The following is a 22,298-nucleotide window of genomic DNA, read 5'->3' on the forward strand; positions in this document are numbered from 1 at the left end:
CAGAAGTTGAATGCATCTTTAGTAAATTTGCTGATGATACTAAACTGGGAGGTGCTTTTAACTCTGTGGAGGGATTAGTGCCTTGCACAGCAATCTAAATAGACTGGAACATTGCACGATCAGCAAAGGCACAAAATTTAATGAAAACAAATGCCAGAGTCTGCACCTGGGACAGCATAATGCCAGACATAAGTACAGGCTGTGAGACAAATGGTTGGAGAGCAGCATAGCAGAAAGGGAGCTGGGGGGGTGCTGCTTCACAGAAGGCTCAACATGAGCCAGCAGCGTGCCTTGGCAGCCAAGGCTGCAAACTGCATTTTGGGGTGTGTATAAACAGAATAGCCGTCTAGTCAAAGGAGGTGATTCTCCCATTGTATTTAGCATTGCTTGTCCTCACTCTGGGGTACCGTGTGCAGTACTGGGCTCCTCTATATAAAACAGATGTTAAGATACCTGAATGTTTCCAGGAGAGGACAACAAAGCTGGTAAAAGGGTTGGAAGGCATGTCTTATGAGCAGAGGCTGAGGACTTTGTTGTCTTAGGTTGTCTTGTTTGGAGGCTAAGAGGAGACATTGCTCTCTACAGCTTCCTGAGGGGGGAGAAATAGAGGAGGTGCTCATCTGTTTTCCCTCGTATCTAGTGATAAGACACATGGGAAGGGCTCAAAGCTGTGCCAGAGGAGGTTCAGACAAGACATTAGGAAAACTTCACTGAGAGGGTAGCTAGACAATGGAACAGGCTCTCCAGTGAGGTGCTTGATGCCCCATGCCTGTCTGCGTTTAACAGGCATTTGGCTAATGATCTTAATGACATGTTTTAACTTTGGGTCAGCCCCAAAGTAGTCTGACAGTTGTACTCAACCTTTGTAGATTGCTTCCAACTGAAATTATTCTATCTAAACCCTTAGACAGATATTAAAGTATCTGATTGCACCTCCTCTACATTTTTGAGCCCATTTGGTATTCTTAAAAGCTGGCTCTTAAGACAGGGCACACCCTTAAGAATGGGCAAGCAAAGTACATACATTACAAATATTGCATAGAGAATTAAGACCTTCCACAAAATAAATAAATTAATTAATTAAAAAAAAAATCTCCTTTATGGTGGCATGAAAGGTAGAATGAGAAGGAGAATACAATGATTTTTTTGTTGTTGTTAGGCAAAGAATATTCTCATGATTTATATGATTTACAGAGTTAATATATTCCTAAAATAGAGCCCTCTAATTGTTTTTCCACTACATAGTGAGAACTGGCCAAAGACACCACACTGAATGCTCAGAGGGATGGAGTTTTGTTTCACAGATTCATCCACAATACAACACAGTTATGACCCACATAAGGCAGAGCAAGATTCCCAGATGCTTACTCCCAAGGCCTCTAACTCAACCTTGAAGGTGCAAGAAAATGGGCTTAGCTTTCCTTTGTTAATGCTGCAATGGCACTGTTAAGAGAGGTGAAAGATGTATTCCATTTCTACTGCCAGGGCCATGTAGAAAGAGTCTTTATGCTTTCCTGACAGTTTATCCCAGATCTGTATTTCCAGTCTCTCGGTAGTATAAATTTGAAATGAATCAAGCCAGGAATACAGTGCTGTTTCTGCTGAATTAACCAGGACATGTGACAGTTTGTCAGACTTATGTCAGCTCTTAGAAGACAAACAATGATGTGTCTACTCTTTCCCAACATGAAACCTACTGTTAAAAAGTTAACATAACATTATTTATTTATTTATGTAAGAGGGGGAACAGGAGTAGGGCCAGTAAATACTAAAGCTTTAGCAAGACAAGTTCCCCATTGCTCAAAAGATTTAAATCAAGATAATTTCTTCTGTTCAGACAAAATAGTCAGGATGTCCTCAGTTATGCAGGTGCATATGATCTGTGTTTAAGAACATCGTCCCTCAGTTTCTATTACTTTCTTACTTTAGAGGCTTTATTCTATAGCAGTTTGAGAGGATATGGAACTTAAGAACATCCCAGGCAAAAAAAAGTTATCTGGATTAGCACACATCAGTCCTAGGAGGGGGAACAAGGGGGAGACTTAAATGTGTCTGTTGTAGTTCACGTCCTTCCTTTCTGGGGACATTTGAAGAGGTGCTACACTCTTCGTCTTGTAGTAATGAATTGACTGTCCACATATTTCAGGCCCAAAAATTTACTCTGAATCAGAGCTCTCAAAGAAAGGAAGTTTGTGTCTAAAATCCTGGAACAATGTATTTTTCTTTTAGAAACTGGAGCAAGGTATGTGTAAAGCAGCAGAACTGCCTTTCTGAACACTTGATGTGTTGTAGTCAAAAACTGCATTGGAAGAATATGTTCCAGAATAAATGTCAAATAAAACATTGTTCATATAATGACTGATGCTTGTTGTCTGGTGGACAGTGTTCCTACTGTGTCCTTTACTAATGAGCTGGGCAGCCTAGAAACACAAATCTATCATCAGGCATGTGCTGTACCAAATCACAGGAATGTCCTTCTTGAACAATAACTGGATTCTGAGCAAAGAAGGGCAATACTCTAAAGAGAGAGTTCTGTTCTTGATCACCAGAAAACAAAAGGGAAGCTGCCCAGTCAATTTATATCATGCTAGTTGCTCCCTACCTGAGTATAATTTTAAAGAAGCTTTATTAGATTTCAGTATTAGATTTTCAATTTGCAATTATTGTTAGTAGACCTTCAAAGCAAGTAAAGTCCTCTAATGAGGGACCATTAAACGGTAACCAAAGGACTGGGACAGTTAACTTGAGTTTAGTCTTCTTAACATGGCAATTAATAGCTTTTATATGAAATGCAGGAACCTGTTTACACTTGAGTATCTTGTCAGTATACTGAGAAACAGCAGAGAGTTTAATGGAAAACACAAGCTAGCTTGACATCATGAAGATATGTTAATATAAAATAACTGTATGTATTAGCAGAGAATGACTTGGAGATCTGTTTTTAAGGCTTAAGTTAGTAAGAATGTTGTCATGTGAATGATCTGGCAAAAGGGATGCCTGGAAGAAAAATGTTAAACTTGACAAATGGTCTTTTACTTATCTCACTTGTGTAAGCTGAATTCAATTAAAAGAGAAAGATGAGAGGCAGAATCTAACGTAGAATGGAAAAGATTAAAAGCAATTCCTATATGTTCTGGAGATATTTTAGATGCATGATGTGATTAGGCTTGCAGGACTTGAAGTTGCACCTCAGTTTTCCTAGTTTTCTTTAACTTAATTCCATGGAGAATTAATTTTATCACCATTTCTTAGGACAACTACAGCTGTCTCTTCCTTTGTCTGATTAACTTACCTCCACGCCTTCATGTCTTTGCCCTTTCTTTTCCACTCCACATCCAAGTGCTGTACCAGGTCACCAACCAGTTCTTCGAGGATAGTGAGGGCCACATCCTGCTCCCAATCCCCTTCCACCAGCTCAGGGTACTGGGTATCCAGAGAACAACCAGTATTGCCGCTAAAGACTGAGGCAAAGAAGGCATTAAGCACCTCCGCCTTTTCCTCATCTCTTGTAACTAAGTTTCCCCCTGCATCCAGTAAAGGATGGAGATTCTCCTTAGTCCTCCTTTTTGTGTTGATGTATTTATAAAAACGTTTTTTGTTATCTTTAACGGCAGTAGCCAGATTGAGCTCCAGATGAGCTTTGGCCTTCCTAATTTTGTCCCTGCACAGCCTCACAACATCCTTATAGTCCTCCCTAGTGGCCTGCCCACTTTTCCAAAGATTATAAACCCTCTTTTTTCTCCTAAGCTCAAGCCACAATTCTCTGTTGAGCCAGGCTGGTCTTCTTCCCCGCTGGCTCATCTTTGGGCACATGGGGACAGACCGCTCTTGCGCCATTAAGATTTCCCTCTTGAAGAGCTCCCAGCCTTCCTGGACCCCTCTGCCCTTTAGAACTGCCTCCCAAGGAACTCCACCAACTAGTGTCCTGAGCAGCCTAAAGTCAGCCCTCCGAAAGTCCAATACAGTGGTTTTACTGGTCCCCTTCCTGGCCTCGCCAAGAATAGTGAACTATATAATATATAATATATAACATATAACATGTAATAATATAAAACTATATATAATAATATATAATATGTATAATATTATATATAATATTATATATTGATATAATTACTATTATAATTAATTAAATAATAATAATTAATAATAATAATTAATAATTAATAATGTCTGATTGACATTAAAACACATACTACTACTGAAGTTTCTTTCCAGCCTCTGCTGGAAAGTAATCTAAATAGAGAAACACTAATAAGAAGGCAAAGTAGGGCATGACAACAGCATAAAGGATATTGTATAATGTATTATGGAATATTGTACTCAGTAAATAACTGAAAATCTATCCTGAATATTGTTTCTTGCCTTTATGCCACATTTAGACTTATCCAGAGCAGAATAAGACCTGATGGTATGTAAAGAAATTTTAAACTTAACCAACTTAAGTGTCAGGGCTGATAAACAGCTTTGGTTAATGCAAATGGCTACTCTTTGATTTGTTTTTCTGCCCTTAAGTCAGGGCTTGCATTTCCTCTACCAAAGCTAAAGGATATCCTGCAACTACCTCAGAAATCTATCTGTATTTAGGATATGTGTCCAGACAGTTTGTAATAGACTTACCACCTGTCAGACTACTGACAGGCAACTTGACACGGGCTTCATGGGCAATAACTGACAAAATGGAGAAATCTTAGTTATCAACTCCACTAATACAGCTACCATGGAACACAGCGTCTTGCTCTAAGACACTGACAATTTGAATTGGTTTAATCAAAATTATATTGAAAGTATATGAATAACCTCTCTTTTTTTTTTTTTCCCCTTTTTCTTTTTCTGAGCTTGCCAATGGAGGAATACCTACATACCAAACCTACATTTAGGTTTAATATTATGACCTGTGGTTGAAGCTATCTAGGTTTGATTCATTAAGAAAACACATACATATCTGTCTATTTCCAATAACAAAAGCTTTGATATAGAAACACTGGAGATAACAGTCTGAATGACTGCTTTCACTGTACAGCTTGATTGTGTGAAAGAGGTAAATGACTCATTCAAGCCTAGGACCTGAGTTACACAACTGTGGAAAAGTCCCGTTTTCATGGCTTGCAAAGCTAGATTTCTCAAAACTGGGAAAGAACAAGGTTGATATTTTGAGATGGGTAATTTATTTTCAGGACACTGTTCAGTCTCTAATTGAAAGTTGCAAATTAGAATCATCTTCATAATCTTTACCTGCATGCTTTTTTACTTTATGTAAAATGTAATGTTTACTTGTTTACTTTACGTAAAATGTTCATGTAAATGACATTAGTTTTCAATTTCAACAGAACCACGAGGACTACTGAGAGGCACAAGCTATGCTGATGTTAGTCTACTCATTCTGGATATGATCTTGTGTGGAAACATTTTCCTATTCTAGACAAGAAATTCTCAAAATGTGACATTATTTCAGTGGCAGCACCTCACTGATGTGATTGATACTCCTGCTATCAAACAATTCTGTTCTAAGCTTTGGTTCTCTTCAAGTCTTGACTTCTGTAACAGCAAAAATCTAAAGGAGTTTTGCTTGAGGAAAATCTGCTAGCCTGGTTTTCCTGTGTTATTAAAATAATCTTTTTGTCCTTCTCTTTACCCAGTGCTGCCAAGTATCCATAGAGGTTTTTTTTTTTTGCTTTTTTTTTTTTTTTTTGTCATCAAACCTGCTCCCATGGAAACACATTTACAGGGAAATTGCTCCAAAATTACATTTCTGTACTAATAGCTATTTTACTGCAGGGCATGTTTTTCAATGGACTGCAGTTGAAACACATAAGAGAAATAGTGGCTGAATACCTAAAGAAGGGACTCCTGGACATTAAAGAGCATTCTGGGTGGTGCTCATATAGGAAAATGTAAGGTTTCTTACTAGGTATCGGTTACAAAAAGGAGTTGAGACTATGTGACACTGAGTTTGTGACTTTCAGAAAAATTAAAATTCAGAATTTTTAATCCTTGGCACATGTTCACTCTAGATGTCCAGTTTCTGAAGTGAAAAGATACAAATACAATTTCTGTGCTTGCCCTCTACATCCAAAAGAGCTGACAACAAAAACCCAAACCTATCAAAGAAAGGCAAAAAGGAAATGGACTACACCAAGGACCCGAGTATTGTAGACCTGTCCAAGTGTTTCAACAGAACAATGGGCAAGACTGTACAAATGATTTGTTAGATGATCAGGAATGGAACTTCTCCTGTCCTGTGGGATACACACTAGACCCAAGTACCTCCTTTGCTTAATGTTGATAATGTGGTGAGAGATCAGACACCATTGTGCTGACACTTGAGACAGAAGGGAATCATGGAATTATAAAATCATTAAGGTTGAAAAAGACCTCCAAGATCATCTGGTTCAACCATCCCTCTACCACCAATGTCACCCACTAAACCATATCCCTAAGCACCAGGTCCAACCTTTCCTTAAACAGCCCAAGGTGACTCCACCACCTCCCTCAGCAACCTATTCCAATGCCTGACTGGTCTTTCTGAGAAGATATTTCTTATAATTTCCAACCTAAAGCTCTCCTGGTGCAACTTGAGGCCATTCCCTCTAGACCTATCACTAGTTGCAAGAGGCCAACCCTGAGCTCCCTATAGCTTCCTTTCAAGTAGTTGTTAGAGAGCAATAAGGTCTGCCCTGAGCCTCCTCTTCTCCAGACTAAACAGCTCCTCACAGGACTTGTAGCTTCGTAGCTCTTCTCTGGACATGCTCCAGGGCCTCAATGTCCTTCTTGTATTGAGGGGCCCAAAGCTGAACACAGCACTCGAGGTGAGGTCTCACCACAGCAGAGTACAGGGGGACGATCACCTCCCTGGTCCTGCTGGCTGCACTATTCCTGATACAAGCCAGGATGCCGTTGGCCTTCTTGGCCACCTGGGCACACTGCTGGCTCATGTGCAGGTGAGCATCGATCAATGCCCCCAGAGCTTTTTCCTCTGCACAGTTTCCAGCCACTCTGCCCCAAGCCTGTAGCGCTGCTTGGGGTTCTTGTGGCCAAAGTGCTGGACATGGCACTTAGCCATGTTGAACCTCATCCCATTGGCCTCTGCCCATCGATCCATCCTGTCCAGGTCCCTCTGCAGGGCCTTACTGTCACCAGCTGGATTTACAGCTGGTGACAGTAAGGTGACAGTAAGGTGACAGGTCACCAGCTGGATTTCACTCTTTCACCACCACTCCCTGGGCCTGGCCATCCGGCCACTTTTTAACCCAGCAAAGAGTGTACCTGTCCAAACCATGGGCTGCCAGTTTCTCCAGAAGAATACTATGGGTGATTGTGTCAAAGGCCTTGCTGAAGTCTAGATAGACTACGTCAACAGGCTTTCCTTCACCTACCAGGAAGGTCACCCGGTCATAGCAGGAGATGATGTTGGTCAGGCAGGACTTGCCTTTCATGAACCCATGCTGACTGGGCCTGATCCCCAGGTAGTCCCGCATATGCTGCATGATTGCATTCAAGATGACCTGTTCCATCGCCTTTCCTGGCACCAAGGTCAGGCTGAGAGGCCTGTAGATCCCCAGGTCCTCCTTATGACCCTTCTCATAGATGGGCGTCACATTAGCAAATCTCCAGTCATCTGGGACCTCTCCAGATGACCATGACCACTGATGGAAAGTGACCCAGCAATCACATCCTCCAACTCCCTCAGCACCCTCGGGTGGATCCCTTCTGGCCCCATGGACTTGTGACAGTCCAGGTGGAGCAGCAGGTTTCTAACTGTTTCCACCTGAACTGTAGGGGGTTTCTTCTGCTCCCCGTCCCAGACTTGTACTTCATGAGGCTGAGTACCCCGAGGATAAGCAGTCTGACTAGTAAAGACAGATGTAAAGAAGGGATTAAGAACCTCAGCTTTTTCCTTATCCTGTCATATCCCTATCCTAGTCATGTTCCCCCCTGCAACCAGTAAAGGATGAAGATTCTCCTTGATTGTCTTCTTACTGTTAATATATTTGTAAAACATTCTTTGTTACCCTTTTCCATTGTGGTGAAGTTGAGCTCATGTTGGGCTTTAGCCTTTCTGATTTTCTCTCTGCATATGCTGGCAACTTCCTTGTACTCTCCCTGATTTGCCTGTCCCTTCTTCCCACCAGACATAAACTCTCTTTTTCTCTCAGACACTCAGCAAAAGTTGCCTGTTCAGCCGCAGCAGTCTTCTTCCCCAACGGCTCATCTTATTGCACACAGGGACAGCCTGTTCCTGCACCTTGAAGACTTCCTTCTCGAGGAGTGTCCAGCCTTTCTGGACACCTCTGGCCTTCAGGACTGACTCCCAAGGTATCCTCCCTAGAAGCATCGGGAACAATTCAAAGTTTGCCCTATGGAAGTACAAGGTAGTGCTTTTACTGACCTCCCTCCTGACTTCACCAAGAATAGAGAACTCTACCATTTCATGGTCACTCTGCCAAAGACAGATCTGCAAAAATATATACTGCAAAAATGTACAGTTCTGAAGTATGTGAGAATATATCTGAAGCAATAGTTCTTAGCAGGATGGTCATATTCTCCATGTTTACAGCACTTTGAAAAGAGTGCATCAGACTGCAAATCAAGCAATGCAGTAGGACTTTTTAAATCCCATTATATGAAATGTAGTCAGTAAATTTGAATCATTCATTCTGTGCAGCTTTGCTCCCTCCTACTGGGCATGTGTGCTTATCCTTTTGCCTTAAAAACAGAGGAAACCAATCTGCAGATAAAACTAATATTGATTTAAATGAACAGTGCTTCATCACTGTTTGTGTATTTACTTGCTCAAATCAAAGTTAGTCACGTGTTTCTAGATTGTCATTAGTACCTTATTTAGACTTAATTGTTTCAGGGTTCTTGCACTTTAATGTCTTCCCAGGGAGAATTAATGCTATCTAATTCTATGATCAAATTTGACAGACTTATAAGGAGAATACTGAGTTTGTATTCTTGTAAGACACAGGGGGACTGAGAATCCCGTGTTGTGGTTTGGACTTGGACATTAGAGCATTTACAAATTTCAGCCTCAGGTTCATATAACAGTTATTTGGTTTGAGAAGGGAGGTCAAATTCAGCCACCTGATTTTCAGAAATGCTAAAAAACAGAAGGCTGTAGCGATTTCCTCAACATTTGACCCAAGCCCAGGATCAGCGGGACTTGGGGTGATTATCTTTGTTTAAATTTGACTACACAGAAAGAGACACCATAATAGATGTCCCTTTCAGTGGACTACACTGAATCATGTCTAACTGTAAATGAGTGCAAGAAGCAGCTGCAGAAGTATTGCAAGGATTCTCTAGCACTGACAAAGTACTTCGAATATATGTACAATGCTGAGTTGAGGAAGCAAGGTGTTGAGAACTGCATAGCCTTGGCCTCAAGTTGCACCAGGGGATGTTCAGGCTAGAAATTAGGGAAAAAATTCTTCTCAGAAAGAGAGGTTAAGCATTGGAATGGGTTGCTAAGAGAGGTGATGGAGTCACCGTCTCTGGGGGTGTTTAAGGAAAGGTTGGATGTAGGACATAGCTTAGTGGGTGTGACACTGGTGGTAAAGGGATAGTTGGACCAGATGATCTTGGAGGTCTTTTCCATCCTTAATGATTCTACGAAAACACATAAAACTAAACAAAGGGGACAGCAGATTGCTTTACTGTAACCCCTATTGCTAGGCTGTTTTAGGTAGAAATAAAATTTGGAAAGTAACTGCATGGTCTTCTTTGATTATGGCAGAATTATATCCTACACCACATTTTCTCCTGTGATGTTTAATTTTAATACATCACAAACAATATATTTATCTGTTAAGCCTGATATTACTGTTCAGGAAGGTGAGATGTTACATATAGATGCAGAGTTAGCAGATTTTCTTAGAAAGGCAATGGGAAGAATACTAATCCCCAGAATAATAATGTATTTACATGTTACAGCATTACATGTTGCAGCAGAGACAAAATTAAAGCACAACTAAGTCAGAAAAAAAGCAAGACAGAAGGGAGTTCTTGATTCTCTTGAAAAGTTGGAGCAATCCAAGGAAGAAAAACCTTTTTGGCCACTGGGTGTCAGCCTTGAATTATGTATTATAGGAGGTAAAATTTAAATGTAAAGGCACACCACTCATTACCCAGAGAAGACCCTTGTCCTACACATCAGACAGTGTAGCTCTGCTGATTCTAGTACAGTTATGCTGATTTGCACCATCCATGCATACATTGAGTGAATTTAAGTACTTATCTACACTGAAGACAGGGAAGTAACTCCTGTAAAGTGAAGATAAATTTGTGATAATAGTATCAGTGTTGGCAACTCTTTAGGTCTCCTTTATCCATGCAAACTGCTCTAACACCTTCCTAAATTGCCATGAGGAACATGATTTTGAGATCTTGACAGAAGCCATTGTCCATCATATAAGCCAGATATTGGCGATCTGAAAGGCACCAAAACAAGCTCACCACCTCAACCTGCTACCTCTCCAAAAAAGACACAGGTGCTCCAAAACCCATACAGTGCTGCCATGTGTGATGTCTCATCTCTCAGCAGTGCTGCTATTACCACTGACAGAAACAGCTTCCACACTGTTTCAGAAAAGACTCTACTGATACATATAGTGGAGTGGATCATAAAACAAACAAACAAACAAGCAAACAAACACCTGCTGATGCCACTTCCCCCATCGTTTTCATTTGCAAGTTTGAATCACAAACCGAAGGCATGAGCTGGAGCTTAATGAACCACTGAACTGCTGCATGCAATTGAAACACCTTGCTTGTAATCTTCTTTCACACAAAGAACACAACACACTATCTCTCCAAGAACCAACAGGCCTTTCACACAAAGCTATGGTCTTCTTTTTTGTTCCTCGCATTTTTAGTGAAGGAGGGGCAGAAATTCCAACAGCCCTCCTGGCTTTCACTTGGGCTTCCTACTATGAAAATGCTTTTCTCATAGTGTCTCAATAATTTTGCTGCTGTTACCCATTTCATAAACAAAAAGACACTTTCTTAAGACAGACACATGAAGAGGACTAGCCCTGAAGAACATCAGTGACAAAGCAGAAAGCACAGCATTTCACTTTGTCAGCAACTTGCTCCATCTCAGTGTTCTGTGCCTCATCTGATGACTCACTTGATGGCTTGCTCCTAAGCTCTGCTGGGCCTTCTGTCATCTTGAACCCATGGCTGCATGGGGTACCCAATCTCCTCCACCATCAACCTTCTTTCCTTCTGCTAGCTTCAGGCTAGAATTATTTTACTGAGTACAGTATTTTTATTCTATTTTAAAATGTTAAGTATTTGTTCATCTCAGAGTCAGTCAGAAACAAATAAAAAGGAATAAAAATATATAATATATATTATTATAAATATAACAAATAAAAAAAAAGTCCTCTTCTCATGAGAGGATTTGAGAGGGAAGGATGAATGCTCCAATTCCTCAGATTTCTGATTTATCTCTTATCTCCGTTGGGGGTTGCTCTGTCTTGGGAATAGTCTTATCTTTGAGTTGACTTGCTTGCATTTTGGAGCTTGTGGTACTGTTTGTAGAAGACTGAAAATGTGAGTTCAGCTGAAGCTGTTTCCTGGCAAGGTCTGCAGGAGGAGGGGGGATTTAGACCCTGGTGGCTGAAGTAAGCTTGCTAAGGATAGCAAGCAGGAAGTATGATCATAGGCAGAGGCACTTGTTATTTCTCAAGACTGAGAAAACAGAAAGGATGAAACTCGTTGTACCTTCTCACTTTAATTTTTACTAAGCTTCTCCAAGTTTTTAAGCCTTTAAGCTTCAAACTCAGATATAGCCAATGAGGGAAATGAAGATACCTCTGCATAGTGCTGCATGCCTGCTCTAAGAAAGCTGCTTGTATGTTCATACTCAAAGCCACTGTAGCACGTGCTTTGTATGCTCGGTGCACAAACGATACGCTTTACATCCAGAGACTCCGGTTATCTTGCTTTTTCACCACAAGGTGGCATTATCTGAGCTTTTATTTGGCAAGAAAAAATAAAACCATCCTTAATAATAACAATAATAATGGAGGGGAGAGGGGGACGGGAGGGGCGGGGGGGGGATTGAAACCCTCCCTGTCTTTTCTGAAGTCTGTGATAAAGCAAGATCTGTTAGGCAGCTGTTGCTCCTGTTAGAAAACAATGGTGCTGCTTTCAGAGAGCTGCAAGGGAGACTAAGGGTCAAGTCCCTTTAAAAAAAAAAAAAAAAGTTAAATACAGTATTGTGCATCTTGAAATCTGAAACCAAGAAACAGAGGTGCAAGGGAAACAAGGGGGAAAGTCTTGCAATTCCTGAGGGCAACTGTTTCAAGTGGAGTTTTAAGGAGTAAAATACCTGTATATACAATTAAAGGTTATTGAATGGCTTTTGCGGAGAAGCCTGTGAAATAAAGGAGCTGTGGAAGAAGACATTTCTTTTTCTCGTCCTCTCTGGATATAATGGCTATTGCAAAGCAAACCATCTTCAGATTTTGCTTCAAATGGCTCTTCTTAGCAACTTTTATGATAGCCTGTGATGGACAAGGTGGAAAGAGAGAGAATGGTGGTCCCGCCTGTTACGGAGGATTTGATTTGTATTTCATTCTAGACAAGTAAGTCGGTTCTACTCTTCTATTTGAAAGATTTTTATTTTTATTCCGGCATGAACTGGAATATCATATACTGATACAGAGGAGGTTTTCTTCAGATTTTGGTTTTGTAGAAGTCTCCGTGTCCCCAAGGGACCTGCGAAACTCCTTACTACTCTGTCATTGTTGTTGTTGTGGTAACTTTGGTAGATCTAGTATTAAATGCAATTGTGCTTTGTAAATCAGATTTTTAGAAGTTTTGTTGTGGCTGATACAAAAGCTTTATTTTGTACTTGATGCTGTAGTTTCTTAAAAGAATGGTTAGGACAAGAGCAGAACCTTGGTCGCACCAATTTTCCGATGAACTGTGAAAGTTGAGGCACTCATAAAAGCAGAGCTGGGGAGTTATTGCAGGCATTAATTTTGTAGCTGAAAACATGGAGAAAATGCTCGCCTGCCTGGAGGTCTCCTTCTTCTCGTTGTCTCAGAAAGAATTTTTGTGCAGCAAAGCAAGTAAAGACCAGGCTCTGAGAGGTTGGCTACTGCCTTAAAAAGGGTCTGATTTTGGCCATTGTGATGGAAAACAGCTAGAGTGTCTTATTCAAAAGAGAACTTTATTTTTCTCCTGGCTCCTGGCTGAGTCATATTTTCTTTGTTTCCTGTTAATCAAATGCATATTTTGACTGCTTAACTCTTTATACTGAAGATATCTGCCTACTCACTTTTTTATCACTAATTCTGATCTGGTACTAGTAAATTTGTCTGTTTAGAGGCCTTGAGATTTTAGTCTGAGCAATATGAAATAAATACATGCTGAGCTTTGGAATGCTTTGAATTGAAGCAATACAACTTTTTTTTTTTTTTTTTTTTTTTTTTTTTTAAAGTGTAAAAAGTACTAGCTAAAAAGATTCTCCTAACTTTCTTAATTAAGAATAGTTATTTTGAACCACAAGTTTGGAAATATTTGAATATATATGTGCCAGAGGCATAGAACTAACATTTATAACCACAAATTTCAGAGACAGGAAAGTATTTCAAGTTGCCAAAAGTGCTTGCAGATGAAGCTTTCTGTCTGATCCTCTTGAGCGTTTTGCAGTAGCAGCCACATTCCATTTGTATAAATGACTTGGAATTACATAACACTTTATTACAAAATACTGGGTAAAATGTAAGACTGAGACAAGTACACTGGATATTTTATTGTGCCAGTTATCCAAATACTTCAGGGGAAATATATTTTTTTCATTTTTTATTTTTATTTTCCACTTCATTGGGTGGAAAGATTGCCCTGTGTTGCATTTTGTTGCTTTGGCTGGTCTCTTCTTAGCTGAAATACCTCTATTGCTATATTTGAAAAACAAAGCATTATTTGTAATGCAGATAGCTTTTGCAAACTGAGTTTCCCTGAAAGCTGAAGCAGAACCGAAGGTTTTATCAAATCTGATGGATATGATTTTAACAACCACTTATTTCAAGCTCCTGTCCTCTTACTAAAAGACATGACTTTCTAGGCTTGCTCAAGGAAAGTTTGGGTGGAAATATGAAGCTTGGCACAAACTTTAAAGTATGCAAGCTACCTCAGTGTATATATCAAGGTATCCAAAAAACTGCTACTTTAACAGATGTAGGTTTCCTATTTCTGTAGTGTATTGTTTTTTGTTGGTGGTGTTTTTTTGTTTTTTGTTTGTTTTCTGATGCAGAACTGAAGAGGTTCTGACGCAAAGTTCATTGATTTAAAAAATTAGATGGTCTCTGGTGGAATTTGGAGGAGTCTGCAGACGGTGGGAGAATAGATTATCCCATATCCTTTATCTTTAAGACTTTCTTTCATTCTTCAGATACTAAGCTCAAGTTGTATAAAATTTGGGTCTTATTCAGCCAGGGTTTTCTACTTTTCTACTGGGTTTAGAGAATATCTTCAAAAACGCTGCAGTGGTCCTGAATGCCTATAGAGACCTTGAGGTAAACTATGAAATTATAGTAATAGATTCAGGGCTCATATTACTGTTTTTATTTGCCATTGCTCAAAAAATAATTAAAGTACTGGTGATAAAGGATACCAAAGCAGGTGAGATTTACATTCTGAATTATGAAATATTAATTTCAATGGTGGAAGGAAATCATTAAAATATTAAGCAACTTACTTTCTGGGATCAGAGGAGCAATAGAAAAAGAATAAACACAGCCCTGGAATTTACTGGTTCTAGAGCCACCTGCTGACCCTTTGCTTCATGGCCTGGCTGGACTGACTACTTAAGTCCATTTAGCACCCTGTATATGTGTACTGCTCGCACAAGTTCCAGCTGCACATAGTCCCTGTCACAATGCTGGCTCTTGAAGCAAAATGCTGGCCACATGAAGGCCATTCAAAGTGAGCACATAATGCACTGAGGAAGAAGCAGGTGTTACAGGCTGTTCTCATGAAGTGATGCTCTTTCTCCCTGAAGCATTCTCTTCAGCAGACTCCTGCAACTATGCTGTGCAAACTGTTGAAGGGAAACCAGGCTTTTTCCGGCTGTCAGCATACAGCTGGAGACATGACTCTCTGCAGTTGGTAAGCTCAGAGGACCTGAAACAAATCTGCCACTTCTCATTGTTAAGAAAGGGAAGAAAATCCAGCATTCAGTCATTCAGAAATAATCCTGCTATGGTACGCAGACTTGATGTGCATATAATGAACAGAACAAAAGCTCGTAAAATAGCAGGTGGGCTTGCTGGTTTATAAAAGCATCCTTAATCTCTGTGCATGCACTTGCATGCCTTTCATTACTTCTAAGAGCAATGCTCACAGCTTAGGTAGCAATAGAGAAGGCCTGTCACACTGTGACCCTTGGACCTAAGGCTAGAAGAATTACTTTCCAAAAGTGTGGCAATGACACTCTTGAGGACTGTGGTTCACGTTGGGCCAGCTACTTGCCAAGTAAATCAGGTCTTAGGTGCCATATCCTTTTGTGTTTCTGCTTGCTTTAACTGCAGCATTGAGACTCGTATACAATAAATGATAGGGAAACAAATGGCAGAAGATAGTGCCAAAGAGCACCTGGGTGTGAGATAAGATAGAGTCTTAATTAAGACGGAAGAATGAGGAATCAATGAGATGATCATAGAATCATAGAATGGCTTGGGTTGGAAGGGACCTTAAAGATCATCTAACTCCAACCCCCCTGCCATAGACAGGGATGCCAACCCAAGGTCCCATTCAGCCCAGCCTTGAACACCTCCAGGGATGGGGCATCTACAACTTCTCTTGGCAACCTGTTCCAGTGCCTTTACAGTGAAGAATTTCCTCCTAATGTCTAATCTAAATCTATCTTCTATTAGTTTAAGACCATTCCCCGTTGTCCTATCATTATCAGCCTTCACTTCTCCAGGCTGAACATGATGATGATCACAAGCATAAAGAAAACATTTCTTTTTGCTGATATTGTTCAGATATTCTAAAAAATATCATCCATTTGACTACTGAAGACTACTACCCACTGACCTAACTCTCATGGTATCTAGTGCTCTAGTATTTAATCACTCCATACAAGCGCAGTCTGAAGATCAGATGGAGGCAGCCTCCAATTTAATTAATTTGTGGATAGGAAGGAAGGAATAATAATGGGTAAAACTTATCAGTAATCTTTTGCTGTATTTGCTGTAAGTGAAAATCATGATTTCCTGTGTTCTTGACTGTTGTGTGTGAACATAGGAAGGATTTTATACCCACGTGTGGAAAACATGCAAGGAACTGTATGTGTGTGAAAGAAAATTTGGCTTTAAAGGATCCTTGGCAAAAAGAAGTAAATAATCCAACTTGTTTCCTGTGATCCCCTCATTATTCAGCCACATAGCTGATCTATTTTTAACTAGTTGTTAGACCCCACGTGGAGTACTATGTTCAGTCTTGGGGTCCCCAACATAAGAAGGACATGGACCTGTTGGAGCAGGTCCAGAGGAGGGCCCCGAGGATGATCAGAGGGCTGGAGCACCTCGCCTATGAAGGCAGACTGTGAGAGTTAGGCTTTTTCAGCCTGAAGAAGAGAAGGCTCTGGGAAGACCTTATAGTGGCCTTCCAATACCTAAAGATGTCTACAGGAAAGCTGGGGAGTGATTCTTTGTCAGGGAGCGTGGTGATAGGACACGAGGGAATGGTTTTGAACTAAAAGAGGATAGGTTTAGATTAGAAATAAGCTAGAAATTCTTCACTCAGATGGTAGTGAGGCACTGGAACAGGTTGCCCAGAGAAGTTGTGGCTGCCCCATCCTTGGATGTTCTCAAGGCCAGGTTGGATAGTGCTTTGAGCAACCTAAACTAGTAGAAGGTGTCCCTCGTATGGAAGGGGTTGGTCTGGATGAGTTTTAAGGTCCCTTCCAGCCCAAACCATTCTGTGATTCTATGATTCTAAACATAGTCAGTGAGTCTGTGATTCTGGAGTCACAGGCCTGGATCCAGAGCAATGTAAACATTCTGTATGGATGGCATGGGCCTGTGAGGATATTGAAGCATAACTCTTCTTTGTTTTGTGTGAGGGCTGAGGGAAGTTGGCAAGGTGGTGTGGGGAAATTTGCACATTCTTGTGTCTTTTTACTTGTTGCCTGAAGGAGTGTAATTCTCTCCTGTGTCTGCTGTAGTCACACTGATTGCAACCAGCTAATTTAGCATGTGAAATCATTGCCCATCAAGACCTGTGTACATGTCTTTAGTCAGTAGTAAATCCAAGGTAAACTATTCATTGTCACAAGTGGTGGGTGGAAACTGGCTTATAATGAGAGCTGAGTGTGCCTGCAGCACTCTGCACTTTACTGCTTGATCTAAGTTCAGTCCATGTTTAGTTTTTTATTAGTTGTTAGTCAGGTATCCCAGGCCAATCAGGTAGAGAAGAATATTCTGTTCTTGTACTGTGTTAGGGCTTAGAGGTTTATCCTGCTCTAAACTGGGCCTCTATAAACTCTGTAATCTCAAATGTTTGACAATAGTTTTAGTGAGCTGTCTCGTGATGTTCAGCACAAGATAGTGTTTCCTCAAAGAATTGCATCACCTCACTAACATCTATCTATGTGCTATCTGGTCTTCTCAGAATTTCTCCTGAAGTATTTGGAAAGACAGAGAACACTTTTCATCTGTGTTATTTTTTAAGAGCTCAATAAAATGATGCTGCAAAACTTCACAGGTCAATGCCACCTCTGTCAGCTATGCGATTTCTTGAAGGTGGTCCAACACCAGTCTCTGAATCAGGTGCCTGTATATACCTCTGTCATCTGGTGCACACATAACTGGTGTGAAGTCTTTGTATAAGAGTTTGCGGGCTTGATTATGTTTTTGTCTAGTTTGTGAATTAAAAATAGCACTGTGAGTATTCTGAGAAGGTGCAATGGGAGAAATAGAAATAATGAGTGTAAAAAGTGCAAGAAAGACAAACTAGGAAGGTTTGAGTTGCTACAGCTTAGGGTTGTGAAGCATCATGTTTCAGTGAATAGGTGAAAAGCACCTGCTGGAGGGCTGAGCTGGGCCAGGGTGCGGCTCTCTGCCCCTGCAAACACTAAGCCATGTGGTTGGTCTCTGCCTTGGATTCAGTTTAGATGTACAAAATGCCAGCACATTTGACCACAGAAAGTATCATTCGCCTGTTAAAGGCATAATTTACTTATTCTTAATTTCCACTTGTTGAACTGTGGTCGTTTTACCCAGCTGGGCAGCTGAGCTCCACCACAACCACTCTCTCACTACCCCTCCTCGAAGAGAAAGGGAGAGAAAATACTATGGAAAGGGCTCAAGGGTTGAGATTAGGATCACTCAATAACTATTGTGATGTTACACAATACGATATATATATGTAATATGATACACAATACGATATACATACGAACATGATATACATATCATATAACACAAACACAATACGATATATATATGTGTGTGTGTGTGTATATATATATATATATTGTATATATATAGTGTGTATATATATATATATATATATATTGTGTATATATATATACACAATACAATGCAAAACACACACGGCATAAGGAAATTAGAAAAATTTACTACCTATTAATAACAAGCTAGAGAACTGAGAAAAAAACTAAAAACACCTTCCCCCCATCCACCCTCTTCCACCTCCTCTCCTCGAGTGTTGCAGGGGAATTGGGGTGGGCACTTTGTCTCTGCTGCTCCTTCACAGTCACTCTCTTCCCCTGCTCCAAACTGGGGTCCCTCCCACGGGATAGAGTCCTTCCTGAACTGATCCTGCGTGAGCTTCCCACAGGCAACAGCTCTTCAAGAACTGCTCCAATTATGGGTCTGTACCACAGGGTCCATCTGTCAGGATCAAAGTGCTCCCAACATGGGACCCCACAGGCTGCAGTGCCCCACCATGTTACCTGCTCCTGCATGGTCTCCTATCCATGGACTGCAGCTCCAGCCCAGAGTCTGCTCCAGTGGGGGTTCTCCACAGGCCACAGCCTCCTTCAGGTCAGAGCCTCCTTCAGGTCAGATCCACCTGCTCTGCCATGGGCTCCTCCATGGGCTGTAGCATGGAAATGTGCTGTACCACATTTACACCATACTGTAGTGTACCACAGCGGCCTGCTCCGCCATGGTACACCATGGGCTGCAGGGGGTCAGCCTGCTCCACCAGGGGCCTCTCCACAGGCCATGGAGGAACTTCAGCTCTGGCACCTGGAGCACCTCCTGCCCTCTTTCTGCACGGACCTTGGTGTTTGCAGAGAGCTTTCTCACTCCTCCCTGTCCCAGCTGCTGTTGTGTAGCAAGTTTTTCTTTTCCCCCTTTCTTAAGTATCCTCTCACAGAGGTACAACCAAGATGACTTACTGGCTCAGCCCTGGGCAGTGGTGAAGCCAGCTGAAACTGGGCCTTATCTAAAATGGGGCAGCTGCTGGATTTTTCTCACAGAAGCCAACACTTGCAGCCCTCCACTACCAAAACCTTGCCATGTAAACCCACTACATGGACTTTTCTCCAGCAAGAAATACTCACTCTGGAGCTTCAGGTTGTTTCTCCTTGGTGTTATTAGATGAGTGGGAAGGCTTCCTTTAAAAAGAGATGGAGCTTAAAGTGCTTGAAGTTTTCTTCCAGAGGGCATAAGTATGGGAATGCTTGTGGGAGAGCAAAGCAAGGATGAAGTGGAAGAGCTGCAGAAAGAGCTGAATCCATGCTTGTGTGGAGAATTAAAAAGCACCACTAAGTTGAAAATTATGCCCAGGCCATTTAAGACCAGCAGAATGAAGTTGCAAATGCAGACACTTAAACAGGATATGCTGTTGACTGGCACATCACTGAACTGAGCAATTGGTTTTTAAGCTTCGTTCTGGCAAATGCTGTTCTCAAAAAATGCATGACTTCAGAGCCATGGAAAATGACAAGCATTTTTACATGGCGACCTACATACCATATGTGCTCTGTGGCTGGATATCATTCTCAGCTGCCTTGCTGTAATAGTAATTTTAAGTGACAATCAACTTTTGTTCAGTGATTTGTAATTAAGTGGGAGGAATATTCACACTTCTAGGCTAGTGCTGCTTTTTAGGGCAGTGTCCTGTTGCGAGTGAGGGCTGGATAGAACTGGAGACTAGTTGCTGGAGACTGATAGCTAAGCTTTCCTTTAACATGAAGTATAGTATAGTCTTTGTATCTGTTTGAGGAAAAGGTTGATTAGTGCATGCTTGTGAAACTGTCCTGCCTTCAGATGTGTGTTACCAGACAGTTCAGAAGATGAACAGACATACTTTTTTTAGAGGGTTGTACGTGGTCTAAAATACCATACATTTCAATGAAGGAGGTAGTAATTGGTTTATGGTTAACATAGCCTTGGCTGCAATATCTTCTGGAGGCTGATGCAACCATTGCTATGATGTCAAGAGCAAGTGCCGGGTTCTGGACCTGGGATGGGGCAACCCTGACTGCACGTACAGACTGGGCGATGAGACGCTGGAGAGCAGCCCCACAGAGAGGGATCTGGGGTTTCTGGCAGGTATCAAACTGAACATGAGCCAACAGTGTGCCCTGGCAGTCAGGAGGGCCAGCTGTATCCTGGGGTGCATCAAGCACGGCATTGCTAGTTGGTCAAGGGAAGTGATTGTCCTGCTCTACTCTGCACTGGTGTGGCCTCATCTCGAGTACTGTGTGCAGTTCTGGGCACCACAGTACAAAAAGGACATGAAACTGTTGGAGAGTGTCCAGAGAAGGGCTACTAAGATGATGAAGGGGACTCGATGATCTTGAGGTCTCTTCCAACCTAGACAATTCTGTGATTCTGTGATTCTGGAAGAGGTATGAGGAACAGTTGATGTCACTTGGTCTGGTCAGCCTGGAAGAGAGGAGGCTGAGGGGAGACCTCATCACGGCCTACAGCTTCCTCATGAAGGGGGAGTGGAGGGGCAGGTGCCAATCTATTCTATTTAGTGACCAGCAATAGGACCCGAGGGAATGGTGTCAGTCTGCGACAGGCTGGACATCAGGAAGAAGTTCTTCTCTGAGAGTGTGGTTGCACACTGGAACAGGCTCCCTAGGGATGTAGTCACGGCACCAAGCCTGTCAGAGTTTAAGAAGTGTTTGGACTGTGCTCTTAGTCATATGGTCTGAAGTTTTGGGTAGACCTGTGTGGTGCCAGGAGTTGGACTCAGTGATCCTCGTGGGTCCCTTCTAACTTGGGATATTCTATGATTCAAGTGTTTCTTTTATGCCTTACCAGGTAAAGACAATACCTATTTTTCAGACTCCGTCTCAGATAACATTTGGGCTATTTGGCACTGATGGGACCGGGATATATCATATTCAATATCTCAGTTATTCTATTCAAGAGGAATCTGCATCTGCATTTGAGCTTTGTGCATTTCTGTTCTGTCAGTATATAGCTTAGTATAATTTGGATGTAGCAGTTTTTTGTTTGAGGGCAAGTCCTAATGTACCTCACCCTTAATCTGCTATAAGACACCAATTTTCTCACTGTCTGTGTGGTTTAGTTTAGTAAGACCCCTGCTAATAGTATTTCTTTGGTCCTTTCTGATACACATGCACATTGAGAATAATAATAATAATAATGATTTCAAGTCCTAGTTTGATGAGTGGCAGAAGATATCCTAGCTCTTTTCTGAAGAGCCAAGAAATGTAGAACCATTAGTTCTTTCTTATGATTGAGTCTCCTGTGCAATCAGTCCATTAAAATCAGGAAAACAAACAAACGAAAAAACAACAGAAAAACAGGGATTTCAGTAAGGTTTTATTTAAAGAGGTGCAATTGGTATCAGGTCCTTTGTGTAAAGAGAACCAGTGGTGTTAATTGTTTATCCAGATGAAGAATATGCTGCTGTCCTGGTTGCATGTCCCCACCTAACTGGGAACATTTGAACATACAGGGTCATATAAAGAAATAGTGACTTAAGTATCATGAAGCAAGTGGCCAAGGTGAAGGTTTTTACTGAATGGCTGTAAATAAAAACCAGGTGCAGGTAGAATACGGAACGAAATTTACATAATCTGCACAATGTGGTTTGCATGCTTGCTGTGCTTCTAGGAAGTGAACTAATGATATTTGCAGCAAGACTGGGTTTTCTGTGCCAGGTGCGTAGTACTTGGTTGAATCTATTCATTTAGATTCTCAGATTTAAGGTAGAATGGAGTCAGGTCAGATGCCATTTCTTTCTGTGAAGTGAAAAAACATCTTCTCAGATGTTCATATTTCCTTCCTCAGACTGCAGATCAATGACTTTTCTGTTAAAAC

The 22,298-nt window shown here is 41.3% G+C and overlaps 2 protein-coding genes across 5 annotated transcripts in view; one reads left to right on the forward strand and one right to left on the reverse strand.

Moving 5' to 3' along the window:
• Positions 1–21,355, reverse strand: part of GKN2 (gastrokine 2) — a 47,914-nt gene extending 26,559 nt beyond the window's left edge. The window contains exon 1 of the mRNA XM_068662052.1: positions 19,556–21,355. The gene's annotated coding sequence lies outside the window, so the exon portion shown is untranslated. The remainder of the gene's footprint in view (positions 1–19,555) is intronic.
• The window catches only part of ANTXR1 (ANTXR cell adhesion molecule 1), a 120,798-nt gene continuing 110,577 nt past the window's right edge, over positions 12,078–22,298 (forward strand). For 2 of the 4 annotated variants that reach the window (XM_068662048.1, XM_068662051.1), the window contains exon 1: positions 12,081–12,596. In XM_068662048.1, the coding sequence (XP_068518149.1) occupies positions 12,445–12,596 (152 nt within the window). In that variant the 5' untranslated portion in view covers positions 12,081–12,444. Of the gene's footprint in view, positions 12,597–22,298 lie in introns of all 4 variants that reach the window. The other 2 variants (XM_068662049.1, XM_068662047.1) reach the window with 2 other exon arrangements.

This window comes from Anas acuta, chromosome 27 (genome assembly GCF_963932015.1).
Source record: "Anas acuta chromosome 27, bAnaAcu1.1, whole genome shotgun sequence".
In the NCBI taxonomy this organism is placed as follows: Eukaryota; Metazoa; Chordata; class Aves; order Anseriformes; family Anatidae; genus Anas; species Anas acuta.